The sequence below is a fragment of the Haemorhous mexicanus genome, chromosome 6 (genome assembly GCF_027477595.1).
Source record: "Haemorhous mexicanus isolate bHaeMex1 chromosome 6, bHaeMex1.pri, whole genome shotgun sequence".
In the NCBI taxonomy this organism is placed as follows: domain Eukaryota; kingdom Metazoa; phylum Chordata; class Aves; order Passeriformes; family Fringillidae; genus Haemorhous; species Haemorhous mexicanus.
Window position 1 is genome coordinate 10,917,312 of NC_082346.1, and position 26,643 is coordinate 10,943,954.

The following is a 26,643-nucleotide window of genomic DNA, read 5'->3' on the forward strand; positions in this document are numbered from 1 at the left end:
AGAAAAGAAGGGTAGTCCTTATGGGTGACCCCCTTCTGAGGAGAACAGAAGTCCCCATGACCCATTGACTGGACCCACCCCACAGAGAGGACTGCTGCCTCCCTGGGGCCCAGGTACAGGATATTTCCAAGATTCCCTGGGGCCCAGGTACAGGATATTTCCAAGATTCCCTGGGCTGATTCAGCCCTCTGATTATTATACACTGCTGATACCCCAGGCTGGCAGTGATGGGATTGAAAAGAGGAGCATCAGGATAATTAAAGGGCACTTTCAAGGCACTGGCTCGAGTGGTTGATCAGGCAGGAGCACAGGTAGTGTTCAGGAAGTCCCTTTGGTGGCAGAGAAAAATTATGAAAGGGGTAGGAGAGCTCACATTATCAACAAGTGGCTCAAGGGTTGGTGGCATCAGCAGAAGTTCTTTGGGGCAACATTTTTGGCACCTGGCCTGCTGGAACTGAATGGGCTCCACCTTTCTCTTAAGGGCAGAAGGATTTTAGATCACGAACTGGCAGAACTCATTTAGAGGGCTTTTAACTAGGTTTGAAGTGGGTAGGGGATGCAGCTGGGCTGTCTGGAAGCAGCCCAAGGGTGGTAAGCCTGAGATAGGAGTGAAATCAGTAGCCCAGCTGAGGTGCACGTATACTAATGCACACAGCATGGGTAACAAACAAGAAGAGCCGGAGGCCATGGTGCAACAGCAAAGCTATGATGTAATTGCCATCACAGAAACATGGTGGGACAGCTCACATAGCTGGAGCTCTGCACTGGATGGCTACAAGGTCACCAGAAGAGACAGGAAAGGGAGAAGAGGTGGAGGGGTGACCCTTTATACTGGGGAGGCTTTTGATGCCATGGGTGTTGAAACTAATGATGATGAATTTGAGTGCCTGTGGGTAAGAATTAAGGGGAAGGCCAACATGGCTGACATCCTACTGGGAGTCTGTTATCGACCACCCAACCAGGAAGAAGAGGTGGACAACTTATTCTATAAACAGCTAGAGAATGTTTCAGGTTCATCAGCCCTTGTTCTTGTAGGTGACCTTAACCTACCAGACATCTGCTGGGAACTTAATACAGCAGAAAAGAAGCAGTCCAGGAAGTTCTTAGAGCATGTGGAGGACAACTTGTTGTTGCAGCTGGGGGGTGAGCCCACCAGGGGAGGGACTAGAGCTGTTGTTTGCAAACAGAGGTGGGCTGGTGGGGGATGTGGTAGTTGGAAGCTGCTTGGGGCATAGTGATCATGAAATTAGACAGTTCTCAATATTTGGTGAAATGAGGAGGAACATCAATAACACTGGACTTCTGGAAGGCAGACTTTGGTCTATTTAGGAGACTTATTCAGAGAGTTCCTTGGGAAGCAGCCCTTAAAAACAAAGGAGTTCAGGAAAGGTGAGCGTGCTTCAAAACAGAGATCTTGAGGGCACAGGAACAGGCTGTCCCTGTGTGCTGAAGGAAGAGTCAACAAGGCAAACGTTCAGCCTGGATGGGCAAGGAGGTTTCAGGGGAGCTTAGGAACAAAAAGAGGATGCATCATCTTTGGAAGGAGGGTCAGGTCTCTGAGGAAGTTTTTAAGGGGGCTGCTAGGGCATGTAGGAAAAAAATTAGGGAGGCCAAACGTCAGTTCAAACTTAATTTGGCAACTTTTGTAAAGGATAATAAAAAATGCTTTTACAAATATATTAATGGCAAAAGAAAGGGTAAGATCAACCTTTATTCTATACTGGATGTGGGAGGGAACTCAGTAACTGCAGATGAGGAAGGAAGTGCTTAACACCTTCTTTGCCTCAGTCTTTAGTGGGAAGACAGCTCGTCCTGAGGACACCTGTCCTCCTGGGTTGGTAGATGGTGTCAGGGAGCGGAATGGTCCCCTTGTTATCCAGGAGGAGGCAGTCAGAGAACTGCTGAACCACTTAGGTGTTCATGAATCCATGGGAACAGATGGGATCCACCCCAGGGTGATGAGGGAGCTGGCAGATGAGCTTGCAAAACAGCTCTCCATCATTTACCAGCAATCCTGGCTCACTGGTGAGGTTCCAGAAGACTGGAAGCTGGCCAATGGGACACACAATCACAAAAAGGGTGGGAAGGAGGGTCCTTGTAATTTATAGACTAGTCAGCCTGACCTCAGTACTTGGTAAGGTGATGGAACAGCTTATATTGAGTGTCATCATACAGCACTTACAGGACAGCCAGGGTATCAGACCCAGCCAGCAGGGGTTTAGGAGGGCTAGGTGGTGTTTGACCAACCTGGTCTCCTTTTATGACCAGGTGTCTCACTTGGTGGATGCAGGAAAGACTGTGGATGTTGTGTACCTGGATTTCAGCAAGGCCTTTGACACTTGACTCCCACAGCACTCTCCTGGAAAAGCTGCAGCCCATGATTTGGACAGGAGCACTCTGTGCTGCGTTCAGAACTGGCTGGGTGGCTGAGCCCGGAGAGTGGTGGTGAACAGTGCTGCACCCAGCTGGCAGCCAGTCACCAGGGGTGTCCCTCAGGGCTCTGTGCTGGGGCCAGTTCTGTTTGATATCTTTATGGATGACATAGATGAGGGCATTGAGTCTTTCATTAGTAAACTTGCAGATGACACAAAGCTGGGATCATGTGTCAATCTGTTGGAGAGCAGGAACGCTCTGGAGACAGACCTGGAACAGTTGGATGGGTGGGCAGAGTCCAATAGGATGAAGTTTAATAAGTCCAAGTGCCCAGTCCTGCATTTTGACCACAATTACCCCCTGCAGCATTATAGGCTGGGGACAGTGTGGCTGGACAGTGCCCAGGTGGAAAGGGACCTGGAGGTACTGGTCCACAGCCGGCTGAACATGAGCCAGCAGTGTGTCCTGGTGGCTAAGAAGGCCATCCTGGCCTGGATCAGGAATGGTGTGGCCAACAGGAGCAGGGAGGTCATCCTTCCCCTGTATCCAGCACTGGTGAGGTCACACCTGGAGTGCTGTGTCCAGTTCTGGCCCCTCAGTTTGGGAAGGACGTTGAGATGCTGGAGCACATCCAGAGGAGGCAACGAGGCTGGAGAGGGGCTGGGAACACAAACCCTGTGAGGAACCACTGAGGGAGCTGGGGGTGCTCAGCCTGGATCAAAGGAGATTCAGAGGTGACCTTATCACTCTCTACAACTCCCTGAAAGGTGGCTGTTGTCAGCTGGGGTTGGTCTCTTTCTCCAAGCAACAACTGACAGAACCAGAGGACACAGTGTTAAGCTGCACCAAGGGAAGTTTAGGTTGGATATTAGGAAAAAGTTTTTATGGAAAGAGTGACAAAGTACTGGAATGGCCTGCCCCAGGAGGTGGTGGAGTCACTATCCCTGGATGTGTTTAGAAGAAGACTGGATGTAACACTCAGTGCCATGGTTCAGTAGAGGTGTCAGGACATGGGTTGGACTCAATGATCTTGAAGGTCTCTTCCAACCTGGTCATTCTGTGATCCTGTGTGATTCTGTGAACTGCACCCACAAGTCCCTTAACCTCTTGAAGAAATTCTGGAAACATGTGGAAGCCGCCTCCTACCAAATTTCTTTCACTTTTAACCACTTACACTCTAAGGAAAACCCTGCATTATTCCTATTTTCTTCATCCCAACTGGCTTTTCCAAGCACCAGATTACCATACTTCTACCCAAAACAAATCAGAACTTTCCAGTCCCAAATTCAGGGCTGATGAGATACTAAATATGTGGCTCTGCATGTCTGAACAAGGCAGGCAAGGATGTCAACACAGAGACGCTTCCATGGGAACTCAAAACATATTTGAGAGTTGTTTGAGCCAAGCTATGGTACAAAAATAGGAAAAAGAAGAACCCGAACAAAACCTACAAAGAATGTGGCTGCAGAATGTTAACATGGGATAACTTCTAGTGCTGTTAGTGGGATAAATGGGAAATAAGCTGAAGGAAATGCTGGGTACAGGAGTAATGGAGGTGGCACATGCTGAAGTTACTGCATAATACAAGGAATTTTGTAATCCCTGGGGAAGTGATTTCTCTCATCAGCCTTGTTTCTCACACCTCAGACTTCACAAAGACAGCAATTACCTACAAGAGAGGCCAGAATAAAGAAGGACAGACCAGCTCCACATAAAAATTACACATAAAACCAGTTGTATGATCATTCACTCCCACAGGAGGCACTACTCTCTTATTAGAGCAAGAAGTAATAAATAAAGCAACTGAAAGCTTTATCAGTCCACATGACTTTCCCTCATGTTATCCTGATTAATTTAGAGATTATTTGTCCTACCAGTCCTACCAACAGCAGAAAATCAATGAAAGTATTTCACAACTGCAATATTTCAAACACAGTATTTCAAACTTGGTCCTGAGAAATGAAAACAGAGTTAGGGTTATGCCCAATTCTATACATTATTTCCATAGATGTCCAAATCTACCAGTTCTTCATCTTCCTCCCTCTTCTCCTGCAAACACAGACACTTTATTTTAGAATAAGGGTCAGAGGGAGCCAGAAATCTTTCAGAAATCCTTGGCTCTTCCAAATAATCTTATATCACAGTATTGTTAAACTGACCTCTCACACTCCAGTGTACGTAGAATATTCTGAGCTGATTTCCACTTCACATTGCCGATATGTGGGGGAGAGAGGGATTAATGTTGCATAATTCCTAATTTCTTAGTCCTGTATATCAGAACCATAATAACTTCCTTTCCTAATCTCCAGAGGGTGATGTCCTGATGAAGTCAGTGTTTGGAAAAGGCCAAAGGAGCAGCCTAGCAACTCTAAATGCATTGGAATTATGAAGGAAAGGAAAGGAACAAAACCATCCACAATTACCTGGTATAGAAAGTGAAACATGGTTCTCACTCATGGTGGAAAGTCAGCAGAGAGATTTCATAAGGGTGGTGATTATGTTGCTCTCACACTACTGGCAAGGATGGGGAAATGCAGAAAAAAACTGGAACCATTTTGGTCAGAAAAGACCTTTTACAGTCATGTTCTTAAAGCAAATCTGAGAGAAACTTGTGACAGTGTCCACTGTAAATGCACATTTTCTCCTGGAAAGGAAGGCAGAGAAGGACAATCCTTTATGTTTGCGCCACTGCATTCCCTCCTTCTCTTATAAAAGAGAGGAATTGTGCATTTCAGGAGCTGAGGAAGCACAAGAAAGTGAAGAAGAGAAAGGAGCCAGCAAGGATTTGCTGCACATTACTGTATCCACATCCTACACAGACTCACAGATCCTGTTGGTAGGAAGCTTTGTCTGTTTTAGTGTTTGGGGAAAATTCCAAACTCATTCCAGCTCCTGAGCAAAGATCCACCCAGCCTCCCCGCCTGAGGTGTGTCAGCAGGTACAGGCAGGCCCCATCAGCCATCAGGGTGAAAACAAATTGCACAACCCTCCAAATTACCTTCCTGAGAAGCCTCTTCTGTAACATTTGGACTCAAATTGTGTGTCTTTCACTGTGCCTCCTGAGAAGCACTTCCTTTGCAGCTCTTTGCACTAACAGTCTCACTAAACCCAGCTGGAAATCACATTATTCTGCAAAATTTATACACAAAAATATAAATTGCAGTGGCTTTTCATTTGGAGAAGAACACTGCAAATATCACCTGAAAATGTGTTTGGTCCTTTCATACTTGTTTCTTTCTTTTTTCCCCCCTTTGTTGTTTGGAGGAAGTCTTCCAGGCCAGGCTGGAGCAATCTGCTCAAGGGGAAGGTGTTTCTGTCCATGGAATTGGATGGGCTTTAAGGTCTCTTCCAACACAAACCATTCCATGATTCCATGAAGAATATTATGTCCTTTAACAGTCTCACCCCCTTTTATCAACTACATGTTAAGAATCGTGCTCTGTGGTGGCACTGGTGCAGAAAGTGCTTCATGGTACCTCTCTGTCTCCAAACAGGATGATGTGAGCACCAGAATATTTCAAATACAGTAAATTAATTTAATCACTTAGCTTTAGCTGTCTTAAAATGCATAATGTAAATTATTTATGTGTTCTTGCTCTATAATCATGTAAGGAAATGGACAGCATAAATTAGATCCAGAGATAATTATCTCTCTCCATTGACAAGAAAACCCAGGCAGCAGCTTAGACAAGATGTTTGACTCCATAAAGATGGACAAGATGAATCTGATTTGAGGAGTCCTTCAGTGCTATTGTTGACAAGGTTCTTTTTCTAAAAATTCGTTGCTGCAGGCAGCACAAGTTTTAGATTTAAAGACAACTGGAGTGCTTGAGTTCTAACCAGCATTTCTTTGTATTCCCTCCCTTTGTTATGGACAGTGACCAAATTAGTTCATCTTCTCTTTCATAAGTGAAATAATGGAGTTCTTTAAGGAACTGTGCTTTCAGAAAAAGTCTGCAGGAGCAGTTGAAATAGAAAATCAAAGAATTAAAATACCCCTTTACAGAATTACACTCTTACAATTAGCTTTTACAACTTCCTCACCTTTCAGAACGAGCCTAAATGGTTCTCCTTTATTCTCCCCAGGGGAGACAGAACATTAAACCCCAGTCAAGTTATTCAGCCAGTCTCAAGCAAGAACTGGTGTTTTCCACACTTAGAATTGCCTTACAAAATCCCAGACACCCACTCACTCCATGAGGACAATCTTGTCAGTTTTTTTGGAGGGAAACGAGGGGGAGCGGAGCTGAGGGATATAATTCATCCTGTCACTCAGGAGCCATTATCAAGATCAGAAGGGAGGAACTGTATTTTGTAGCTGGACCAGTTCCTTGCTCAACCTGTGCCCAGCACCACCTGGCTTACCTAACTGCCTTGTTTCACCTGGAGTGGCTGGATCCAGATTTCATCACAACCCATCCTTTCTTTTGGGGTCTTCCCCCTCCTGCATCCTTGTGAAGGGCAAAGAAGCAGAAATGGAAAGTTTATGCCACCTAAACCTCATCATTCTTGTTTGTCAAACACAATTTATCTAACAACCTATAAAGTGTCTAGTTTATCTATATTTTTGCTTGCAGTTGCATTTGGAAACATAAATTGACACAGGTGACATAGGCACAGGACACACTAACTTCACATCCCCAGGTGCACAAGTGCAGCTCACTCTGGAAACCACAGGGATTTAGTAACTGCAACTTCAGTGTTGTAAAACAAAGGCTACGACTCAGACAATCAAAACCTGTACCTTTGCATATCTGTAATAATGATTTCTGTTGGAAACTTCTTGCCCATCGATTAGGAACCCTAAAAATAGTTAAATATTCCTTTCATAGTAGTGTCCAACATATAAAGAGCAGATAATATATCCAATCAATCAATAGAAGGGGTGTTAAGCACAGATAAGTGAGTGTTGCACTGCAGTGCCTCCTTTAGGAGGGTTTTAAATCATTAACATCTTAATACAGGGGAAATGTGTCATTGCTCCTGCACAGGGACAAAACCAGCAGTTCAGTTCAAAGTTTCCTTTATTCTCCTTACCTATAATCAAAATGTCTCATTTTTCAGGCAGAACCTTTAATTATCTTCTCCAAAAAACATTTAAAGAATCTATAAGGTTAAAATTGTTAAGGAACGCACATTTTAAAAAATTGACTGGTCTCAAACATTCAGTAGAATAGAAACATTCATTAAGTATAACAAATATTTAAATATTTCCTTGCACAATCCCTGCAGAGCTTGGATGGATCAGCAATGGTTTATCATTATCCTTTTCCAATGTCATCAGATAAGTTATCTCAAGAATCTAATTATTGGCTGTAGATAACCAATTGCTCAAGGTCTAAAAACCTGCCATCATTAATGATTATTAATGCTGACCAGATTATTTAATGCTCCCTTGGGATTTTTTTAGAGTATTATTTTATGCTCTTCAATCAAAACCAAAATTATTATTGAAAGAAATATTGTATTATTGAAAGAAATATTGGTAAAAATACAATTTAACTATTCCTGGCTGTTTTTTACTTAAGCTTTTTCTGATGAGTCAGTAAACAAAGAGCAATATAAACATACATTATAAATAAATGCACATAGGTGTTATCAGAGTATGTACCATTTAAAACTACCTAAGCAAAACAGAAGAGTAAAAGTTTTAGGGGGAAAAAGCATCTTTAAAATATAATGAAATTTTAGAACTGAGGCAGATAAAGCAGCTTCTGAGGGAAGCAAACTCAAAAAGTAACTGGGAAAATTATAATAGTAATAGAGAATAACATTTATTTATACATATATATATATATTAAAAAAATATATATAAAATAATATGGAGAATAAAAACCATGCAAACAGTATAGATTTAAGGTGAATTTTCATGTGCAGTCCATTTCCTCTCAGTTCTACATCCTTGAACAGCGGGATTCTAATTGAGACAAGTCCATTAAGGGACTAGATGTTTATTTGGATTCATGGATTACTGTTCCATAGGTTAACTGGTTGGAATGCTTTGTTCTTCTAGTATGGGATCTTCTTTAGGTGTTCAGTGAGCTGCCTGGAGGGTCATCCTTGGAAGGAAATTGCATTATAAATCCTTTTGCTCCAGCCAGCAAGATGGATATTAGTGGCTATTGTGCCAGTATTGCAATTGACTTCCCTTAATTGCTCCTAATCCTTAATGAGACAAACAGAGGCCTTGGGCTGTGCCTATGGGATACTTCCCAAGTACTAATTGGATAATCTTAGCCCTGAGCAGCTAAACCCATAAACTTTGTTCATGTCCTGATTGATCACAGGTTGCAAACCTGAGGAGGCACCAAAGCACTCCTCACACTCCAGGTCCTGTGCTTTGGGCATGGAACAGAAAGCTTGAGAGCAGCTGGGACTATCCCAGGGTGACATGGATCTGGAAATACAACCTTTACCACAGTGGGATCTCCCCTCTCCTGGGACGACAGTAGAGTAATTAATTCAAGGACAACAGGCTCAGTAATTAATTTCCACCTTCACTGATTAAATCAGGGACACAATGACATTAAATTTCCTGTTGGAAAAGGCATGGCAGGGTTTTGGGAGCTGCAGAGGGAAGCAAAGGAGTAAGTTTAACCATGCAAGGCTGAGTCAGGCCCAGCCACTGCTGGTCTCTCACACGGAGCAAGCAATGGAAACACCACATCCCCTTCTATTTTTTATAAGATGGATTGAAAGAAAAGGCTCTTTGTGAGCGGCCATGGAGCTATTCCTGAGCTCCTTCCCTTGGGGAAGAGGTTTGGGAGGAGAAGGGAACCCAAGAACTCTGACCTGTCATCCAAACTCTGAGGCTCTCCCCCTCAGAAAACGAGGCGCCAAAAAATGGGTAGCAAACCCTTCCTGAGGTAGAAAATCACCTCAGAGGTGCCATTGGTCCTCCTGGGCACTGGCACAGCCTGGCAGCACCCGAAGGAGTCCCCCAGAGCAGGAGCTGAGGCGCAGGCCTGCACACCGCGCTCGCTGCGGGCCCGCGGGCCGAACCCTCGGCACCGCCGCAGGCAGACCGGGCCTCTCCTTGGCGGATAAACCCTCACGGCTTGGGGGCAAACAAATCAGCCAGATTTCCACACTGTGAAAACTCATGTGGACAATGGTCCTTCTTGTTCAGGAGATGAAATGTCTTCTCTAAAATATACAGGTTTGGGATGAAATTTGTGAATTTTAAGTCCTGTGTAGTCCTAGCTTCTAAATCCACCATTATTTCAAAATATCCCACCCAAAAATATTAGAGTTTTCATCGCACTTTTTCCTCTCTTTTATGAGCTAATTAAAAGTTGGAATTCTTGTCCGGAGATAATTTGGGTTCTTTTACTCCCAGAGCAGAGCTTTGATTGAATAGCTCCACTGCAAAGCTGCTAGAAAGTGTTACAATTGCTCCACCTTTTCATTATCAAATACACCTAATGCAAATGTAACCCAGGAGAAAGATTTTTTTTTTTTTTTTTAATGCTGTCATTTGTTATAGTGATTTGGAGAACATTTCTGTGTTATTCACAGCACCTGTTCCAGGGAGGAATTCATCCAAACAAAAGGAAAAACTGGCTAATTTCCAGGTGTAACAGCGGGATTCTGCCACAGGGAGGCAAACTTGGATCATTTTTCCTCGTCCTTTCCCCTTTTTTTTTCCCCAATCGAACCCGTCCAGCTGATTCAATTCTCGAGGCTCTCTAACCTTCCTCTCCTTAGCTATCCAAACAGCAATCAACTAGAAACTCAGCTACCTCTCCCTAGGAAGTGAAGAAAATCACAGTGGTTTAGTTCAGATCCACATTCAGTCAAACACTCCTTTGAAACCATCTGGAAAATAAAATTTTTAGAAGTTTTAATTTGATTTCAAGTCATAAGGGGAACTGCTGACCCCAGAATTGATGGAGTCAAATAAAATACCCCCGGCAGCTGAGGATTACTCCAAAATCAGTGATTTCACATTTTGGGTTTAGAAAATGCAAAGTATAATCCTGACATGTATTCCATGGTCACCTGGATGCATTTAGCAGCGGGGGAGCACACAGCTGCAGCCAATATTCAGCTTTAGTAAGCACCAGTGCACCTGGAGCAGGCAAGGTTTACTCCCAGTTCCAGGTGGGAATGATGCTAAAAGTGTCAAGCAGCAACCCAGAGGCCAAGTTGAGCTCAGAGATGAGTTCTGGGCTTGCCAGGTTCCAGGTCTCCCAGTGGGAAACTTGTTAAAAGGTTTTCTTTGCAGAGACAAGAGGGATTATCTTGCTGTCAACAGATTCAGGCAAGAACACCAGGCACACCCTGGCTCATGCAACTGAAGAGTGACAGCAGACAATAAAACACTGCATGAAGGAGGCAGCGATGCCTCAAACTTGCTTTTAATATCTGAGGTCATATTTAAGAGCTTATTAGTCAAGAGAGAATTCCTTTTCCAGGAATCTTCTGTTCCACAGGGATTGCAGCCCTGAAGAAGCAGCACTAAAGCAAATTATAGTCCATAGATTTTTTTTTCCAAAGCCATGTTTTCATTAGGAGAAAAATGAAAGGTTTTTATTTCCTGGGATACAGGGGAATGGCTTCAAATTGCCAGAGGATGGGTTTGGATTGGATATTGTCAAGAAATTCTTCCCTGTGAGGGCAGAGAGGCCCTGGCTACATAAAAGAATTGCAGTTGGTGCTGATCAAGGCCTGAAAGGCACCATAATGCAAGGAATACAAGGACAGGGAATTGGGATCTTGTGCAGCTCCCCAGAAAAGCCAACTGCTTGGGGTTTTTTGGCATGATATTTGTTATCTTGGCACACTGTCAACAAATTTGCAGGACATTACCTGGGATCTCTCCTCCTCTACTCTGTAAGTCACTGGGCGTACTCATGATAAGAAAAACCAACAAATTTTATTGAGCCCAGCTGCCCAAATCCACATTTTACTCTGGACACCCCCCCGCCCCAAACCAGCTTTGTGGGGGAAGGAAGAGTGGCAGAATCCCAGGAGTAACAAAACTGGAGGGAGTAGCCCAGAGGTAAATCCCTTCCCAAGGTGTTACTAGGGAGACATGGAGGTGGCAAGATAACTCACACAGGCAGTGAAACTATCCAGGGATATTCAGATTTTGGACTGGGGAGTGTAGCAAGGATGCAAATTAGGAGTTTATACTGAAAAAAAGAGGATGCTGGTTAAAGATATAACACAGGGTCTTTCATCATCAACTATTTTTAAATATAAGAAGTCAAAATGAGGAACTCAGGGTCATGGTGCAGGGAATTAAAAGGATTAAAGGGACAAAAAGGAGTTGAGATTTTTCATTGGAGGGGACACATTTTAGAGAGGTGCTCAAACTGTAAATTACAGCCCCAAGAATACCTTATTTGAGTCAAGGAAAAGTTTCCTCAGTACTTTTTCTACCACATTCTTAGGCACTACTGGATTTCACCTCATTCCATAGACCACAGAATTCAGGACTGTTGGGTGGATGGTCACATTGGCAGAGTTTTCTGTCACCTCACTGGCTGTCAGCACGTCTCACCTTCTTACTCAAGGGATTTTTTCATTTAAGAGTTGGTAGGAGCAATAAAAAGGAGAGGTGGGTTAATAAAAGAGGGTTTAAAACTACCCTGAGAGCATCTCTTTCATTCTCACACACCCAAAGCCTGCAACTTCAATCCTAGAGTTAAAAATCTTACATCACCACCATTTATATTGAGCAAATTTTGTGTGCTGCAATATCATACTTTTAGCTCATGTCCCACAGCTGATATTTAAATAATTTTAATGAACATTTTGCTGGGTAGTCCCTGCCTGCTTTACTTTGCTCATTGCTGTGCACAGCTGACAGATTTCTGATTCAACAAACTGGAGCTTCACAATGGGGAGTTGAAACACAGCATCAGGAAATCCCAGCTGGAGTTTGTATCCCATCTGTTTCCCTGAAAAAAAGCCCAGGTAGAACATTGCAAGATTGTTTGGCTCCTCTCTCCCTGACATAACACAAAGAATATAGGGAATCTTAGTCTGAAGTTTCTTTTAGTTTGAGTTTGGTTTTTATGGCATAGATATTTTAATATGAAATTTTTATGTGGGGTTTGGGTTTGGTGTGGAGTTTTTTATTTGATTTTTTTTTTTTGTCATGGTGTGTGTAGATCTAACACCCACATCAACAAGAAAATAAAGACAAAAATAAGAAAGACAAATCCTCTTTCAGCTTCATGAGGAGCCAAAGCCTGGTAAATCCACTGTTGCAACAGTTCAAAGGGGTTTAGGCTATTTCATCATTCCAGAGGAACAGAAGAAGGTTAAATGAATATTTGGGACCTCTGGCATGAGGATGCAATTCCAAAGGTCCTAATAAATCAGTGGAAGTGGAATGAGTAATTCCTGAGAAGAGCCACCCTTTAAATCAGAGCTGCCCCTTCCCACATGGGATAAGTCCCTGTGGATTCAGCCCATGTAAGATAATAAAATAAACAGTAATTAATCCCTATTGAAGCTGGGTTTATTTCCTTCTTCAGGCCTCCACTTTTGGGCACTGGGCTAATGCTCTGATCTGGTGTGGTCTCTCTTTTGCCCTCTCCTGCCTGTTTGTTGTTCTGGATACCCCACAGACCATGAACCAAAGCTGATACTGATCCAACAAGTTGCAAAACGGCAGAAAAGCAAACCCCAGCCCTTCACTGACTGGGATCCAACTGGTGTGCACAGTTCTGCTCCCAAAAGTGGAATTATGAGTCAGAGCGAAAATGAAGGTCACACAGATCGCTGTGTGCAGCAATTCTTGCAGGCAGTATGGGCTTTATTTGCATAATTAGCTTGTTCTTGCTCAATAATCTCCTCACAGGACTGGATTCTGGATATTCTTGCTGGACTTTTCAGGTGTTATATGCTATTAAAACCCCCAAAAAGCAGGGGATAGTACTTTAAAAAAATGTGTTTGTTTTTATTTCATGAATACATTTAAACTGAATCTATTCTAATGCATCACAGATTGGAATAACAGCTCCAGTGGGCACCTTTGTGTCAACACCTTCAATCAATAAACTGGATTAATTGGCACAAAAAAAACCCATGGTGGCTGAGCATGGGGTTTTTTTAGAATGGAAAAAAAAACCCCACAAAATCAAAATCTCAAATATAAACATATTTACTCTTCTAAGTCTAACCACCCTGCAGATAAAATACATAGAGAGGGTAAATAAGACTTGAGTGGTAAATAATTGTAAGGATGGAACAGTCAGTAGGGAGAGTTCTAGACAATTTCCAGACATCAAACCATCCCTAAAAGGTGTATTTTTACATCTATTTTTATGTGTTTTCAGTTGTTACTTCCAAGAGAGAATATTGACCTTTTAGGGAATTTTTTTTTTCAGACTAGATCGAGTTCAGCAACCAGACAAATCAGTAAAAATTATTTCACTTGATTTTTCCCCATCAATCACCAAGGATAAGAGGATATAAGGAAGATACGTTTATATTTATCTGAGAAAATAGAAAAAATATCTTGGGAGGCCAAGAGTTTAAGTGAGGAACATCCTCACCATTCCCCAGTTAAGAAGACTTGAAGCAGAGTGAAAGAATTACTATTTTGATGCAAACCTGCCACAATCCATGGAGGAGGTGAGGAATTTCCTGAGGGACAAGTTGAACTGAAGGGCCACGGCCTGAGATGAAGCCTTAGGTACCACATTGCTCTTTTAAGTTTATTTACAAAGGATGCAAGATTGTTCCATTTTTGAGAGAAAACAGCCATAAATACCCTCTGGAAAGCACACTCCTGCCTTGAAGAGTGTGATCCAAGCATGCCCATTGGATGAGCTCCCTGAGGGGGATGGCAGCCAGGAAAACCAAGCACACCCCACCCTTGGGTAGGAGATATGAGGAAAATTGCTCAGAGGCAGCTCTGTACTTGCAGAGGAGCACAGCTCAGCACTTTGGGCTGAGGAGTAATAGCAGAACACACCTTCTGTGGGCAGCACCTAAGGAAAAGGCATTGTAGGTGGCAAGCTGGAATAAAGTCACCTGGTTTTTTTTGGAGTTCAGTGTAAATACAACTTCTGTTTCTGGCTGGCTCTCTCTTTATTGACACATAAACTGCAGTTTCCTTCAAGTCAGGCTATGTTGCCCTCCAAACAATCATTGAAGAGTTTTTAGGCAATAAAACTGAAGGAGTTTTTTTTTGCAGTGGTGGCTGGTAAGAGGAATCAGTGCCTAAGTGAATAACTTTACACTCAGGAAAAGAGGTGCTGGACTGAGATGCTGCCACACAGAGCAGGAGTTGTTCTCTCCATTTCTAAATCCTCTTCATCAGATTCCACCCAAAGCATTTTATCCAATTGCATCCCTAAATCTGGAACCTGAGGGAAGCACAAAAAGATACAAAATAACTTTTGCTCTACCTCATAAGGGAAACCACTTCCAGCAGCATCTCAGCACAAACTCCAGCAGCCAGGAGGATTCTGCAAAGCATCTCCCTAATTTCCTTGTCTCTTCCAGGTCTTTCAGATGGCAAATATTGTCTTTCAGGGAATATTAAAGTTCTCACCTGACCCCTTGGACTTTGTAAACCATGTTAGAATTTAACCAAGGCAAACCAGCTCCAAATAACCTTTATTAAAAAGATAAAGAAATTATTATTGACACAGAGCAGCCTGTTGAGACAAATAGAGACAGAAATGTTTTAATTAAAACCAGATTGAAAAAAGAATCAATAATAATAATAATAATTATGCTTATTCAAATAAGCAGATTTCTAATTAAACAGTACAAACTATCAGTTTAATTTATGAGACTGACACCACAAAGAACCCTTTTGATTCAGCTTTGTATTGATTTCATAGGATCAGCACAGCTTTCAAGTCTCACTGGTAAAAAAAGGAGGAATCCTTAATATTTATATTACCTTCAGCAGAACAGCAATTTTAAAATGTCTTTATGTAGTACCATGAAATCCCTGCATTCATCTTAGGACAGTATTATCCCTTAAATAATTATATAATGTTTCTGCTTTTGCAAATAATTATGGATATCACCATAATAACCAGCCCTGGATTAATTGCTGTAGGAACCAGTTAGCAGGGATTTCCAAACTACATTTTAAACACTTTTTAACAATGACTTTTTTTAAACAGAACCCCTTTCAAAGACATCTGTCAGATATATTCAGAACAGTGTTATTGGTACCTGCACCCACACACAAAAATATAAATAAAAAGAAGAAACTGAGATGTTCTGGAAAAAAAACAAAGGCAAAAAAACCTCCCTCCAAACTCTTTCTGCATTGTTTGTTGGGCTTGATCTTATTACCCAGAAGAGGGGTGTTGGTGTCTGCGAATTGCAACACAAGTGAGCTGCCTTTAAATCTCCCACATCTTCCTCCTGTGGGTGATTTATCCGCTGAAAGTTCTGGCTGTGAAGGCAGAGGAGAGGAACCATGTGACCTTTGCTTTTATGGGCAAATTATCTCTTTATTTGCCACTACAGGTTCTTGCCACAAAAACCTTTCTGGTTTTGGGTCAGTGAGGTGGGTACAGTACCACATGGTACTGCCAGTCCCATAATGGAATATATTTGCTCCAAGTGGCGTTAGGAAATGTCATTGAATCATAATTGCTTTTCAAAATCTGCAAGATAAATCAGAGCTCCTTCTAAAACAGGCTTTGACTTCAATCTAAAATTCATGACCAAGAACTCTATTCATAATTCTCTCGTAAAACTAATTGTACTAAACCACCAAGAGGTATACTTTTAGATAAAATGCAATATCTATATAAAAGCAGGAGTACCCTAAATACCCTTGAAATCAGGACCTACTCCTCAGTGCTTTGTCTTCTCAGCCTGATTCAAAGCTGCTCTGCACCAGAAATCCAATCTGACAGCACAGTCAGCACTCAGTTAGAACCCAGACATGTATTTATGCCTGCAGATACCACATGCCATACAAACTGTTCACACTGCTACTGCAGGTGTCAGCAGCCCCCAGCTGACCTGCCTGCCCATGTAATCCAGGAACAGAACCTGTTACAGCCCTTAATAGTCACAGCAAGTTGACCAGAAGCGGTGGGGACGTGCCCCAGAGGCTACTTTGTTCTTTGTACATTTGTTTGATCTGTTCAAGAAAATTAAAATTAAAAAAATCCCTCTGGCCTAATGTCTCCTGACTTTCTGCATTTTTCCTGCATTTTTTCACTGATCCACTGAGCCAAGAACACAAAGGAGACCTTAATACTGAAAGAGGCTTGTGAGAAAGATGGCGAGTTTTTATCAGGACTAGTAAGGACAACAGTTTTGAATTGACAGAGGGTGGGTGTAGATTGGATTTTAGGAAGAAATTCTTTATTGCGAGGCACTGCAGCAGGTTTCCCAGGGAAGCTGTGGATGTCCCATCCCTGGAACTGTTCAAGGCCAGGGACAGGGCTTGGAGCAACCAAGCTGGTCTGGTGGAAGGTGTCCCTGCCCATGGCAGGGGGTGGAGCAAGATGATCTTTAAGGTTCCTTCCAACCCAAACCATTCCAGGATTTTATGACTTGGAGAAGAATTTCCTTTCAAACCTCTTCCATAAGCAAAGAGCTGGCATTTCCAATAAAGTTAAACTGGTCAAGCTGATTCAAGAGTTACTTCTCCCCAGGCTTAAAAGCCCATCTCTGAATTCAGAGATTGAGACCAGGAAAAAACAGAGGTTCATGGTGGGGAACAAGGTAAAAATGTATCTTGAAGCCACTTTCCCATTTCATTCTTACTGAAATTAACTTTGCCCAGCTCCTGAGTTCCCATGCCTGAGGACATGCACAGGGATGTGTCCTGGCTTTTGACAGCAGTTGTGTGGTGAAGGGATTCCCTTGGAGAGTTGCCAGTTTCTATCCATGCAGATATGCTTCCAGCCAGTGCTCCCCAGAATCCTTCAGGGAACTGCAGGAGCAGAAGGGAAAAATCACTTAGGAGGAAACAGAGTTCAGCTTTGTGGGAGGACAACTGTAGTTATAGAAATAAAAGGAAAAAAATGGATTTTAAATTGTATGGACACCTCATAGCAAAGTCTGACTGCTGGCAATGAGCTGGGAGGATTTAAAGAAGAGAAAAACAAGCTTTGAAGCTTTAAAACTTTAGAGAAGTCTAAATAAACTGTAGGTTTGATCTCTCCGTGGACATTGATTTGAAATGGCTGCTTGGGTGTCTCTTACCTGCCACCACAGAGTAAAATAATCTTGTTAATTGATACTCACTGCAAAATATCTACAAAGGCTGTCAGCAAAGTCTTGCTTTTGTATTCAATGCCGTGCTTGTCACAGAGGCTCTTCACCAGGGGAGCCACTTTGCAGTAGTTGTGCCGAGGCATGGTGGGGAACAGGCTGCACAGTGGGATGAGGGAGAGTTATTGCAAGGCTTGGCTTTCTCTCTGTTCAAAACATCCCCCTGCCCCAGATGATTCCCATTATATTATTTCCCCCAGGATGATACTCACTGATGCTCGATTTGGAAGTTCAGGTGCCCAGTGAACCAGTCGTTGAACACAGACTGGTTCACGTTGCAGGTTGCGTGGAGCTGGGAGGCAAAAAACCCAAAACCCCCAGATGATTTAGATTTTATTTTCCTGCAAGTCCAACAATTGAACCCCCAGCAATCACTGCCCACCCTTACATAGCATAAAAATCAAGGCAAAGTCAGGGATTACAGCCATCATTGCCTTGAGGAATTCAACACAGTCTAGACTAGACAGGGTGAGTTTTTCATCCTTGATAAAACAGGAAACTGCTGCAAACCCACTATATGGGATTATACTGCTGGAGGCAGGATAGATGTGAGCAAAGCTCTATTTACATATTCTTTTTTATCAGGCAATTTTGACAGATTTATCTGTAGTAAACTTGCAGCCTGTAGGGTAAAACTAAAGGTATCCCACTTTGATTCCCTTTACTTGGCCTGAAAAGGAAATTGGCTGTTATACCACCAGTACTTTTCTATAACAGGGAGAGGAAAGGGTTATGAAAAATATGTCAAGGCCTTTCAGTGAAGAAACAGGATTTTTTAAATCTAGATTTCTTGTTTTCCTACTAAAATTTTAAATGGCTTGAATATCACAGAAATGTTTCTTTAATGAATGGAAGGACAAACCTCATTAACAGTAAATCTAAGAGAATAATAACACTGTCTTTGTTCTATAATTTAGACCAGTAGACCCAGTATTCCAGAAGAAAGGAGTTTCTCACCTGAGTAGACACCCAGTCTTCGTTCTTGTCATAATCAATGTCCATTGGGATGTGGTTCATCTGGGACACCCAAATAAACCAGCTACTCTCAAAGTACCTGGGCAGATAAATCCAGAAACTCTTGTCATATCTCTAATCCCATCCAAATTTAACACTAAAACACTTGGCTAAGTCTCTTCTTAAGTGAAAAAGCACTTTTGGAGTTTAGGAACTACTCAGGTTTTAGGTGCAGATGTCCCTGAGCAGCCATCACTCCCCCTGAAGTTAAACTGTTTCTTCTGGACTATTTAATTCTGAGAAAATCATAGTTTTAGTTTTCATTTATTTCTTTTGAAGCTCAGTATTGATGACAAATATTAATTATGGGGCTTTGAGTGTGCTCTGAGTTACCTGGACAGCCAGTAGTATATCATGAAGTTTTTAAAACCCATTAAAGGAACATACATGAGGCAGACTCGGATGTTGAAAGTCACAACCAATATCAGGTCCTGTAACAAAAACCAAACAAAGAACCCCCAAACAAACCAGGATGAAAATCAGCCTTTGTTGATGAAATGCCTCCACTCCATTCTCTCCCTTTTTCTTGAACTGCAGCTTAAAAAATGTTCTGATATGCAAATTTCTGATTTATCAGGAGTATGCTCCATTCTGCATAAGGTGGGTGTGTCCCTGAAATATTCCTACTTAACCATCCATAACTGCAGACAACAGCCCTCCCATCACACTCTGGCTCTGGGAATTTCCTGGGAACTTTTATTTATCTGCTAAAAGGCTAAAAAGCGTCTTCTAAACTATTTTCTCTTGCTGCAGCAAGCCTAGAATCAGCCTTCTCTATCCTTTATCTCTCTTACCCCCCAGCCACCTGACCAATAGGAGGTGAAGGTGGATACAGTGACATTTTTGGAGTTTTACAGACAGGGAAGCAGTGCTTACCAGCCACTTTTTCCTTTTGATTGCAAAGTAGATTGTTGACAGCTGGAAGAAGGGTACAAGGGCGAGTGGGGCCAGCACTGAAGGACAGAACAGAAAAAGAGAAATATTTGTAATTTCACCGTATCATAAAAATGATTCTTCTTTCCAGTGAAAGAAAAATTGCTGTCTTTCACTCATATTAACCTCCATGCACTCACATAATCTCTTCCCCTTTTCTTCTCATCACTTCTCCATTTCTTTCTCATCCCTGTATCTGTTTGATACATCCCCATCTACATCTCATAACCCAACAGAGACTTAAGGGGTAATTCCTCCTCATGGGACCTTCTTTAATGTGAAGGAAGCTTTCTGGAGCTCTCACTTCAATGGGAATATCTTTAAAAACCCTTATTTTGTGGGAGAGGAGATGCACTCATGGTTTTAGGGGATACTCACAGATGAAATACTTGTGCTGGTAATTGTAAGGCATGAACTTCTTCTTCTGCTTTCCAAGCTGAAAAATTAAAAGATATTGAAATATTCACAAAAAGCACAATTAACTTTATTTCTTCACCTTGTAATTTTTCACCAATTGCACAAAAAGTTTCTTAACATCATTCCAGACTTTTGTGAATATAATTCTTCAAAAGACAAAATAATAATGAGCTAAAGCAAACTACTTCCAGAGCTCTAGTCTGCGCTGGATCAACACTGAAGCAACAAATTAACTGGATAAACAAAACCCCTGAAAATCCACTTTGCCTATCCATAGTGTGCCCAACACTGATCCTGCTAAAAAGCAGGAAGACATGAGAACTGATTTCCTACATTTTCACTCCATCAAACCTGCTGGAGCACAGCCAGCCTGCTCTGGATGTTCATGCTCCTACAGGAGATATATTTCCCAAAAATCCCTGACAAAATCCAATGGTTTTCTATCAATAAGCATTTTGTATCTCCCATTGCAGGAATCTGTCTGGGACAGCAGAGCTGGAATTTTCCATGTGCCATGGACAGTTTCATTAGCAGGTAAAAGAGAGAGAGGCATTATTTTAAGAGGCTGGTGTATCTTGTAACGAGGCAGTTTCATCACTCTGTGAGTAAAAGGAATTATAAGGAAAAGGCAAACGAGCCCTTGCCTATCCTGATGCTGTCAGAAACCCTAATGGAAGCAGGGAGGATCTATTTATAGTTTCTCTTTTTATGAAAGCCGTAAAATTCAGGATTAGGAAATCCTTTGCTGTGTTTGCGTTTGGTGCGTGGCAGCTCCGCCAGCCCTGAAGGATTTGGGTGCCCAACAACTCCGGCAGCCAGGAGGATCCAGAGGGAACATCTGACTCACTACCACTCTCTAATGCAAGTGGGCTGACTCACCCCTAGAGCTGCCTTCAAGGTGCTTTCCCATCCTTAAGCACTGGTTTTAAGCCTTTGCTTCTCAGGAGCGGGTGCCTCAGCATTGCAATAACTTGAGACTCTCAGATCTTGGAACACTTTGGGAATTATCATAAAATCCTAGAATAGTCCAGGTTGGAAGGGACCTCAAAAACCACTTTGTTTCAAGGCACAATCTGGGTTGTTATTATTCTATATTAGATACATGTCACATTCTGGATTTCTGTCACTAAATCTGCTTTTGCTGACCTCCATGGAGAGGGTCTTTCCCAGGCTGAAGAGTAGAGGGTGCATGTTGAGGTCGGGGTCCTTGCGGAAGCAGTTGGGCTTGGCGTGGTGCTGGTTGTGCAGGTGGTTCCACCAGCTGGCAGGCAGCCCCTGTGTGGGGAAAAGGGCAGCACCAGGGATTCAAACTGGAGCAATATCAAGGATCCCATCTCTCTTTACTGCAATTCCCTCACAGGAGACCTTGCCTAGATTTAGGGACACTCCTATCCATTGCTTAGTCCCGATCAGCCCCAGAGAACATTCCCACCACTACCTTCAGCATGTTTATCACCACGATCTGCAGGAGATGATTCCACCTGGGCTTCCTGAAGACAGAGCAGTGCCCTAGATCGTGCTGGAACCAGCCCATCTGGATCTGGGAGACAAAAGGATCACTGAGGAAATAGAACTGCTTCATTGAAATAATTTCCCTTGTGAGTCTCTGTAACTTCATAGTGTGAGTTTCATCCTCCTTCTGATGTGTCAGGAGACACTTATAAGGCTGGGAACTTCCATCCAGGCCGCTGTCCACTAGAGCTGCTTAATTCCAGATATTAGTTTCATCTGCAATATTACAGGGAAAGCAGCGAAGCATCACTGCAATTAACTTCACTGTCACAGCATGGAATTCTGTTGCTACCATAATGAATAATTAATTTCCTAGTAACCAGCCACAGCAAGTCTGTGGCTTCACTGCACTCCATATTTCCATGGAAATACAAGAAGATGCTCTTTGAAGGATATCTGCCTTAGCAGATATTAGGCAATTAAAACAGATTAATTAAATAAATTAGCTCATTTGCACCTGCTCCAGGGGTGATGTGAGCAAACTTAAGCATTCAGTGCTAATAAGAAAATCTCCTGTTCCTCCCTCCGCCACACCCTTCAATTTCTCCTATCTAAGTGCCACAAATCCCTATTCCCTCCTTCCCTACACCCACACTGAAATGGATCCTTTGCTTATATGGCTGAATTTAGTAATTCAGCAGAAAACTATTCAGGGCTAGAGGGGACTCATAAAGAACCAAAAAATACCAGAGCCATCTGACAGAAGAAACAGAGAGCCAAATGTGCAGGTGAGAATGAAATATTGCTTCTTTTTGCTGGGGTAAGTGATTAAATCACCTCATCCCATCTTGTGAAAGAGCCAGTTCCACAAGAACCCCACCATCCCGAGGGAGCAGCCTGTCAGCAAAATGAGATCAGCTGCAGGCAACAAAAATTGTGACGTAGAACGTGCCTGTCATCTTCAGCCAGATAATGGGATCTAAGGAGAGGCAATGCCTGGGATGGGAGCATTCCATTAATCCTCTCCGCCTGGAGGAGCCAAGGGTGTCTGCAGCATTGAGCACCTGTCAGCAGTTTACCTGGGCAGTGGTGAAGAACACCATGCCAGCCAGGAAAGGCACCAGGGATATGCCAAAGTACCAGATCACGAGCCAGGATGCAGCATCCAGCACCAGGAGGTGAAGGAAAATCAGGAAGAAGAAGAAGTAATTGGGTCTCAGAAGTCCCATCTTCTCAATGGTGCTGCGCAGCTCACGAAAATCCTCCAAGAGGGATTTCTGTGGGTAAAGTGAATATTAATGCACTGTTTACTTTGAAAATGTCATAGAGCAGAGCCAGGAACCCCAAAACAGCCACAGAAGTTAGAGGAGATGTTCTGTCAGTAGGGGCTCTGTGCCAAAACAAGCATGAAGTCGACAGACGTCACTTTGATTCTGAGACATTCCAGTGAAGAGAATAGAGAAGGATTTGGGGTCTGGACCTCATTCCTTGCTCCCAGGGGTGGATTTAGTGATGCTGGGACAGTCATATTTCCATGCCTGCCCGTCACCACCCACAGCATCAGGCGGGCTCCCTCAGAGGCAATCCCTGCTACCTCTCATTTTCCTTCTCCTTCCATGCTGAACCCTGAGCCATTCCCACCACTGGAATCTAGGGCACTCACCTTTTTATTAGACTCAAAGCTGGGTTGATCAGGTGCCAGCTCCCCAATCAGCAGAGATTTCAGGTACTTTTTCACCAGGGACTTGTCGTTGTGGAATGCCACAAAGGCATCCTGAGGAACACAAAGGGAGGGAGTGAGAGAGGGCATGTGACCGAACGCCAGAGCTGAGCCTCTCATTCCCCAGGTCTGGATTATAATAGAAAATTCTGCTCCTCTTGTCCATTTTTGTCTCTCCTGTCACTCTTTCCTATCGACTGGAGCTTGGCCCAAGGAAGCTGGAGGAGTTTCAAGAGCCCAGATTTCATAAAAGCCCCTGGGCGAGGCTGGTAATAAACATGAAAGGGTTTGATTAAAAACCCTTTGCAGAAGGAAACCTGTTTCTTCATCTGCTTGTTTCAGCACAGTCTGTCCCTAGAAGGCTCCAGCCAGTAGCCCTGCCCTATGGATGGGACCCAGAAGCAGGGAATGAGGTGTGTCTCTGCCATGCTTGGGATGAGGCTTTGAAATCCTGTCTCTGCAGCACTAAGGCCATTCAATATAGATGCTGAAGCCTCACATTCAGCAGCACAAACTGGGTGTCTCTTACAGCTCCCTCCCAATTTCCAGAACAGGTGGATGTTTTGGGGACATGGGAACACTAATGACACAAAAGTTCCTGTCCAAGAACCATTTAAAATCACAGTTTCAAATCAAATATAAACAATGGAAAAAGGATGAGGTTCCAGGTAAATCAAAACTCTTCTTTAGCTCGTGTCCTCAGTGGATTTTCCAGAAGAAAGGTAAAGAGGCTGGCCATGCACTTTTTTCTTCCAGAAAGAGCAGATAGAACAAAATCCTCATTTTGAACAGTCTGGTTTTGCGGATTTTGGCTTTGAAAATCAGCAGGGATGAGCACAACCCAAATATTCTGCACAGGTCTGGTCAGGATCAAATCCCTGGAAGAGGACAGAGGACTTCCTTGGAGCCTCTTGGCTGGAGACACTCTCTCTCTGAGTACTGTAGTCTAGAAAAAGTCAGAACAGGGTGACTTTTTGGACATTTGAGCTTTTCTACAGACATCTAGTGACCCTTTGTCACAGTGACAAATGAACAACTCTGTCCAGACCAAGAGGACTGGGGAAATCTTTCCATTGTAATTTTGTGCCACTCATCCTCCAGATCTTTATACATTTTTATATCCCTCCATCTTGCCAGGAATTCTGATTTAATCCATAAGTATCTATACTGCAGTTTGGAAACAGGAACCAGAATCCTTTCAAGCAGAAACTCCTATCCATGACATCAGTATCACAGATTCTTATCACTGAAAGCCTCTCAGTCCTGCCCGTTTTTTCTCCACCCTGGTCTTAGGCCCTGATTAGCATCTTATTAACTTTAAGATTAAGTTTAGAGATTAACTTCAAGAACTATCACCTACAATGCACATAACTCACAACATTTGACATCAATTAAATGCTCTGCAAAGGTCTTGCCTTGTATTTTCAAAATAACCCCCAGAGAGGAAGAAAATTCTCACTACGTATACACTATTATGAGCTCTAGAGCAGTCAAGAGTTGTTGGAAAAAAAAAAATTCTGGATCCTGGTTTTAGGTAATGTCCTGCACCAGTAATTTTTGAGACACCTTCCAGTTCTGCTTTTCTATGTGGATTTCTTAGAATATATGGAGAAGCAGCCCTTTAAAAGCAAAAAGGATTAGCAAGAGCAAGACAGAAAGTGTTGTTAGGATGCAAAACAAATCCACATAGAACCCACAATTTGGGCTACTTGTTGCGGTCCTGTCTTCAAAGGGATATAGTACACCTAGAGGTTTAAAAATACCTTTAAGATCAAGTAAAATCAGATAGTAATTATTGCTACAATAAAAGCAAGTAAGATCAAAGGTCATTTTTTAAACCCATTCACTGCGGTTAAAGCCCCTGGGTGTCTACAAATACAATGATGTAAACTGCAGGTCCTTGCAGGAGCTGGGAGGACATAGCTTGGGGACAAATCATTCCGTGCATTCTGCATTCCTTGACTCCTTCTGTAGAAGTCCAGTGGCAGAAAGTGCAGGAGATAGCACCAGGATCTCTGGGCTGCCTATGCTCTGAAGGTCAGTGAACTTGGGAGAAACCAAACAAGACTCAAACCTCTCCTTTTGCTTCCTCTGAGATCACCAGGTATTTTTCTGCCCCAGTTTCAAGCAGGGTGCAAGGGATGAAATGTGAAAAGTGACTGATCTGGTCCATTTTGGGCCAGGAGTTAGAAGTGCTATCCCATTCCACACGCTCAAACATGAGGAATTAAGACAGGCTAAGCAACTTTCTTCAAGTCAGAAAGTCTTGTCGTGACAAGAATTAAATCTCCCACATCACAAGTTTATGCCCATGTTTCCAATGCTCAGATTTCTGCCTATTCAGAAATTCAGCATCTCCTTTCAGCATAGTCTGGGAGATCTTCTTAGAATTTATTATTCCTGCCAAAAAGCACCAAATGATTTTAGATAAATACTCTAGATCAAAGATTTTTGCAGGAATCCCTGGAAGATCTGCGTTCAGATATACTTGAGGGACTTTTGCTTATGTCCTGCAGCCCAAGGTCACAATGCTGCTTTCTCAGTCCTCTCTCTGACCAAGCACAGGGATGACCACCACCAGACAGGATTCCCCACCACGTCCTCCTTCCCTGCCACTGGAACCACCTTCCTCTGCTGCTTTCCCAGCTCTTACCGTGGCATCCTGCCCGGCATAGTGGCTGATAACCCGGCTGCCCCCGGGATGTCTCCTGGAAAACTGGCTGACATCATAAACCTTCCTGTCAACCACCAGCCACTGCTCCCGGCCTTGCCCGCGGCCGTTGTGGATCCTGATCTCTTCCCAAGTGAAAAACTGTGGAAAGGCTGGACTAGGTCCTGTCCCCTTCTCACTGGGGCCAGTCTGTGGAGCCATCCGTGCTGGGATTCTCCGGTGCCAGCTCCCTGTCCAGGCTGAGGGTGGCCCATCCTGGCCTGCCCGTTATACAGCCCCACTCCAAGCCACTCCCTGCGCTTCCAAGGGTTGGTTGGCTCTCCTCGCCCAAACACACCCATCCCAAGTTCCCTCCTCTTCCAGACACGCCCGTGAGGAAAAGCCCTGCTCCTTCTTGTCCTTTCTGAGCTGCCTTTGCAAGGTCTGACTGCTCCACTGAACACAAACAGGAAAAAAGAAATCTGGGACGACCACCTGTTACCTCTAAATGGCCTCATCACCACCCAAACCCTCCAGGTTGTTCTTTGTCTTTGAAATTTTCTTGACTCTGTCATACTAAATTATTTGCCTTTATTTACTAAATAGTTGATTAAAATACCACCAGATCAGAGTAAAGAAGGAATGCATTAAGAAAGCATTCTTTATTTCCAGTTAATTTGGCTTCTATATTGATAATACTTTGCATACAGTTGGTTTCAGAGTTTCCTGTATGTTCCTGAGGCCATGCAACCACCTAATTGTTCAAGTAGTTCATTCGTGAGTCTATAACATTAAAATATTTTGTAGTAATAGCAGTAGTAATAATAGTGATAAAAATAACAACAACAATAATAATAGCAAT

The 26,643-nt window shown here is 43.0% G+C and overlaps 1 protein-coding gene across 1 annotated transcript; it reads right to left on the reverse strand.

Annotated features, from left to right (window-relative positions):
* Positions 1-14,938: 14,938 nt before the first annotated feature.
* LOC132328541 (acyl-CoA (8-3)-desaturase-like) lies at positions 14,939-26,003 on the reverse strand. The gene is made up of 12 exons (XM_059848461.1): positions 25,785-26,003; positions 23,075-23,185; positions 22,491-22,688; positions 21,398-21,499; positions 21,106-21,234; positions 19,921-19,978; positions 19,486-19,562; positions 18,943-19,040; positions 18,553-18,649; positions 17,808-17,887; positions 17,569-17,694; positions 14,939-17,254 (listed from the first exon to the last, which is right to left on the reverse strand). The coding sequence occupies exons 1-12, from the start codon at positions 26,001-26,003 to the stop codon at positions 17,203-17,205; spliced, it is 1,347 nt and encodes a 448-aa protein (XP_059704444.1). The 3' UTR covers positions 14,939-17,202.
* Between the last annotated feature and the right edge of the window lie 640 nt (positions 26,004-26,643).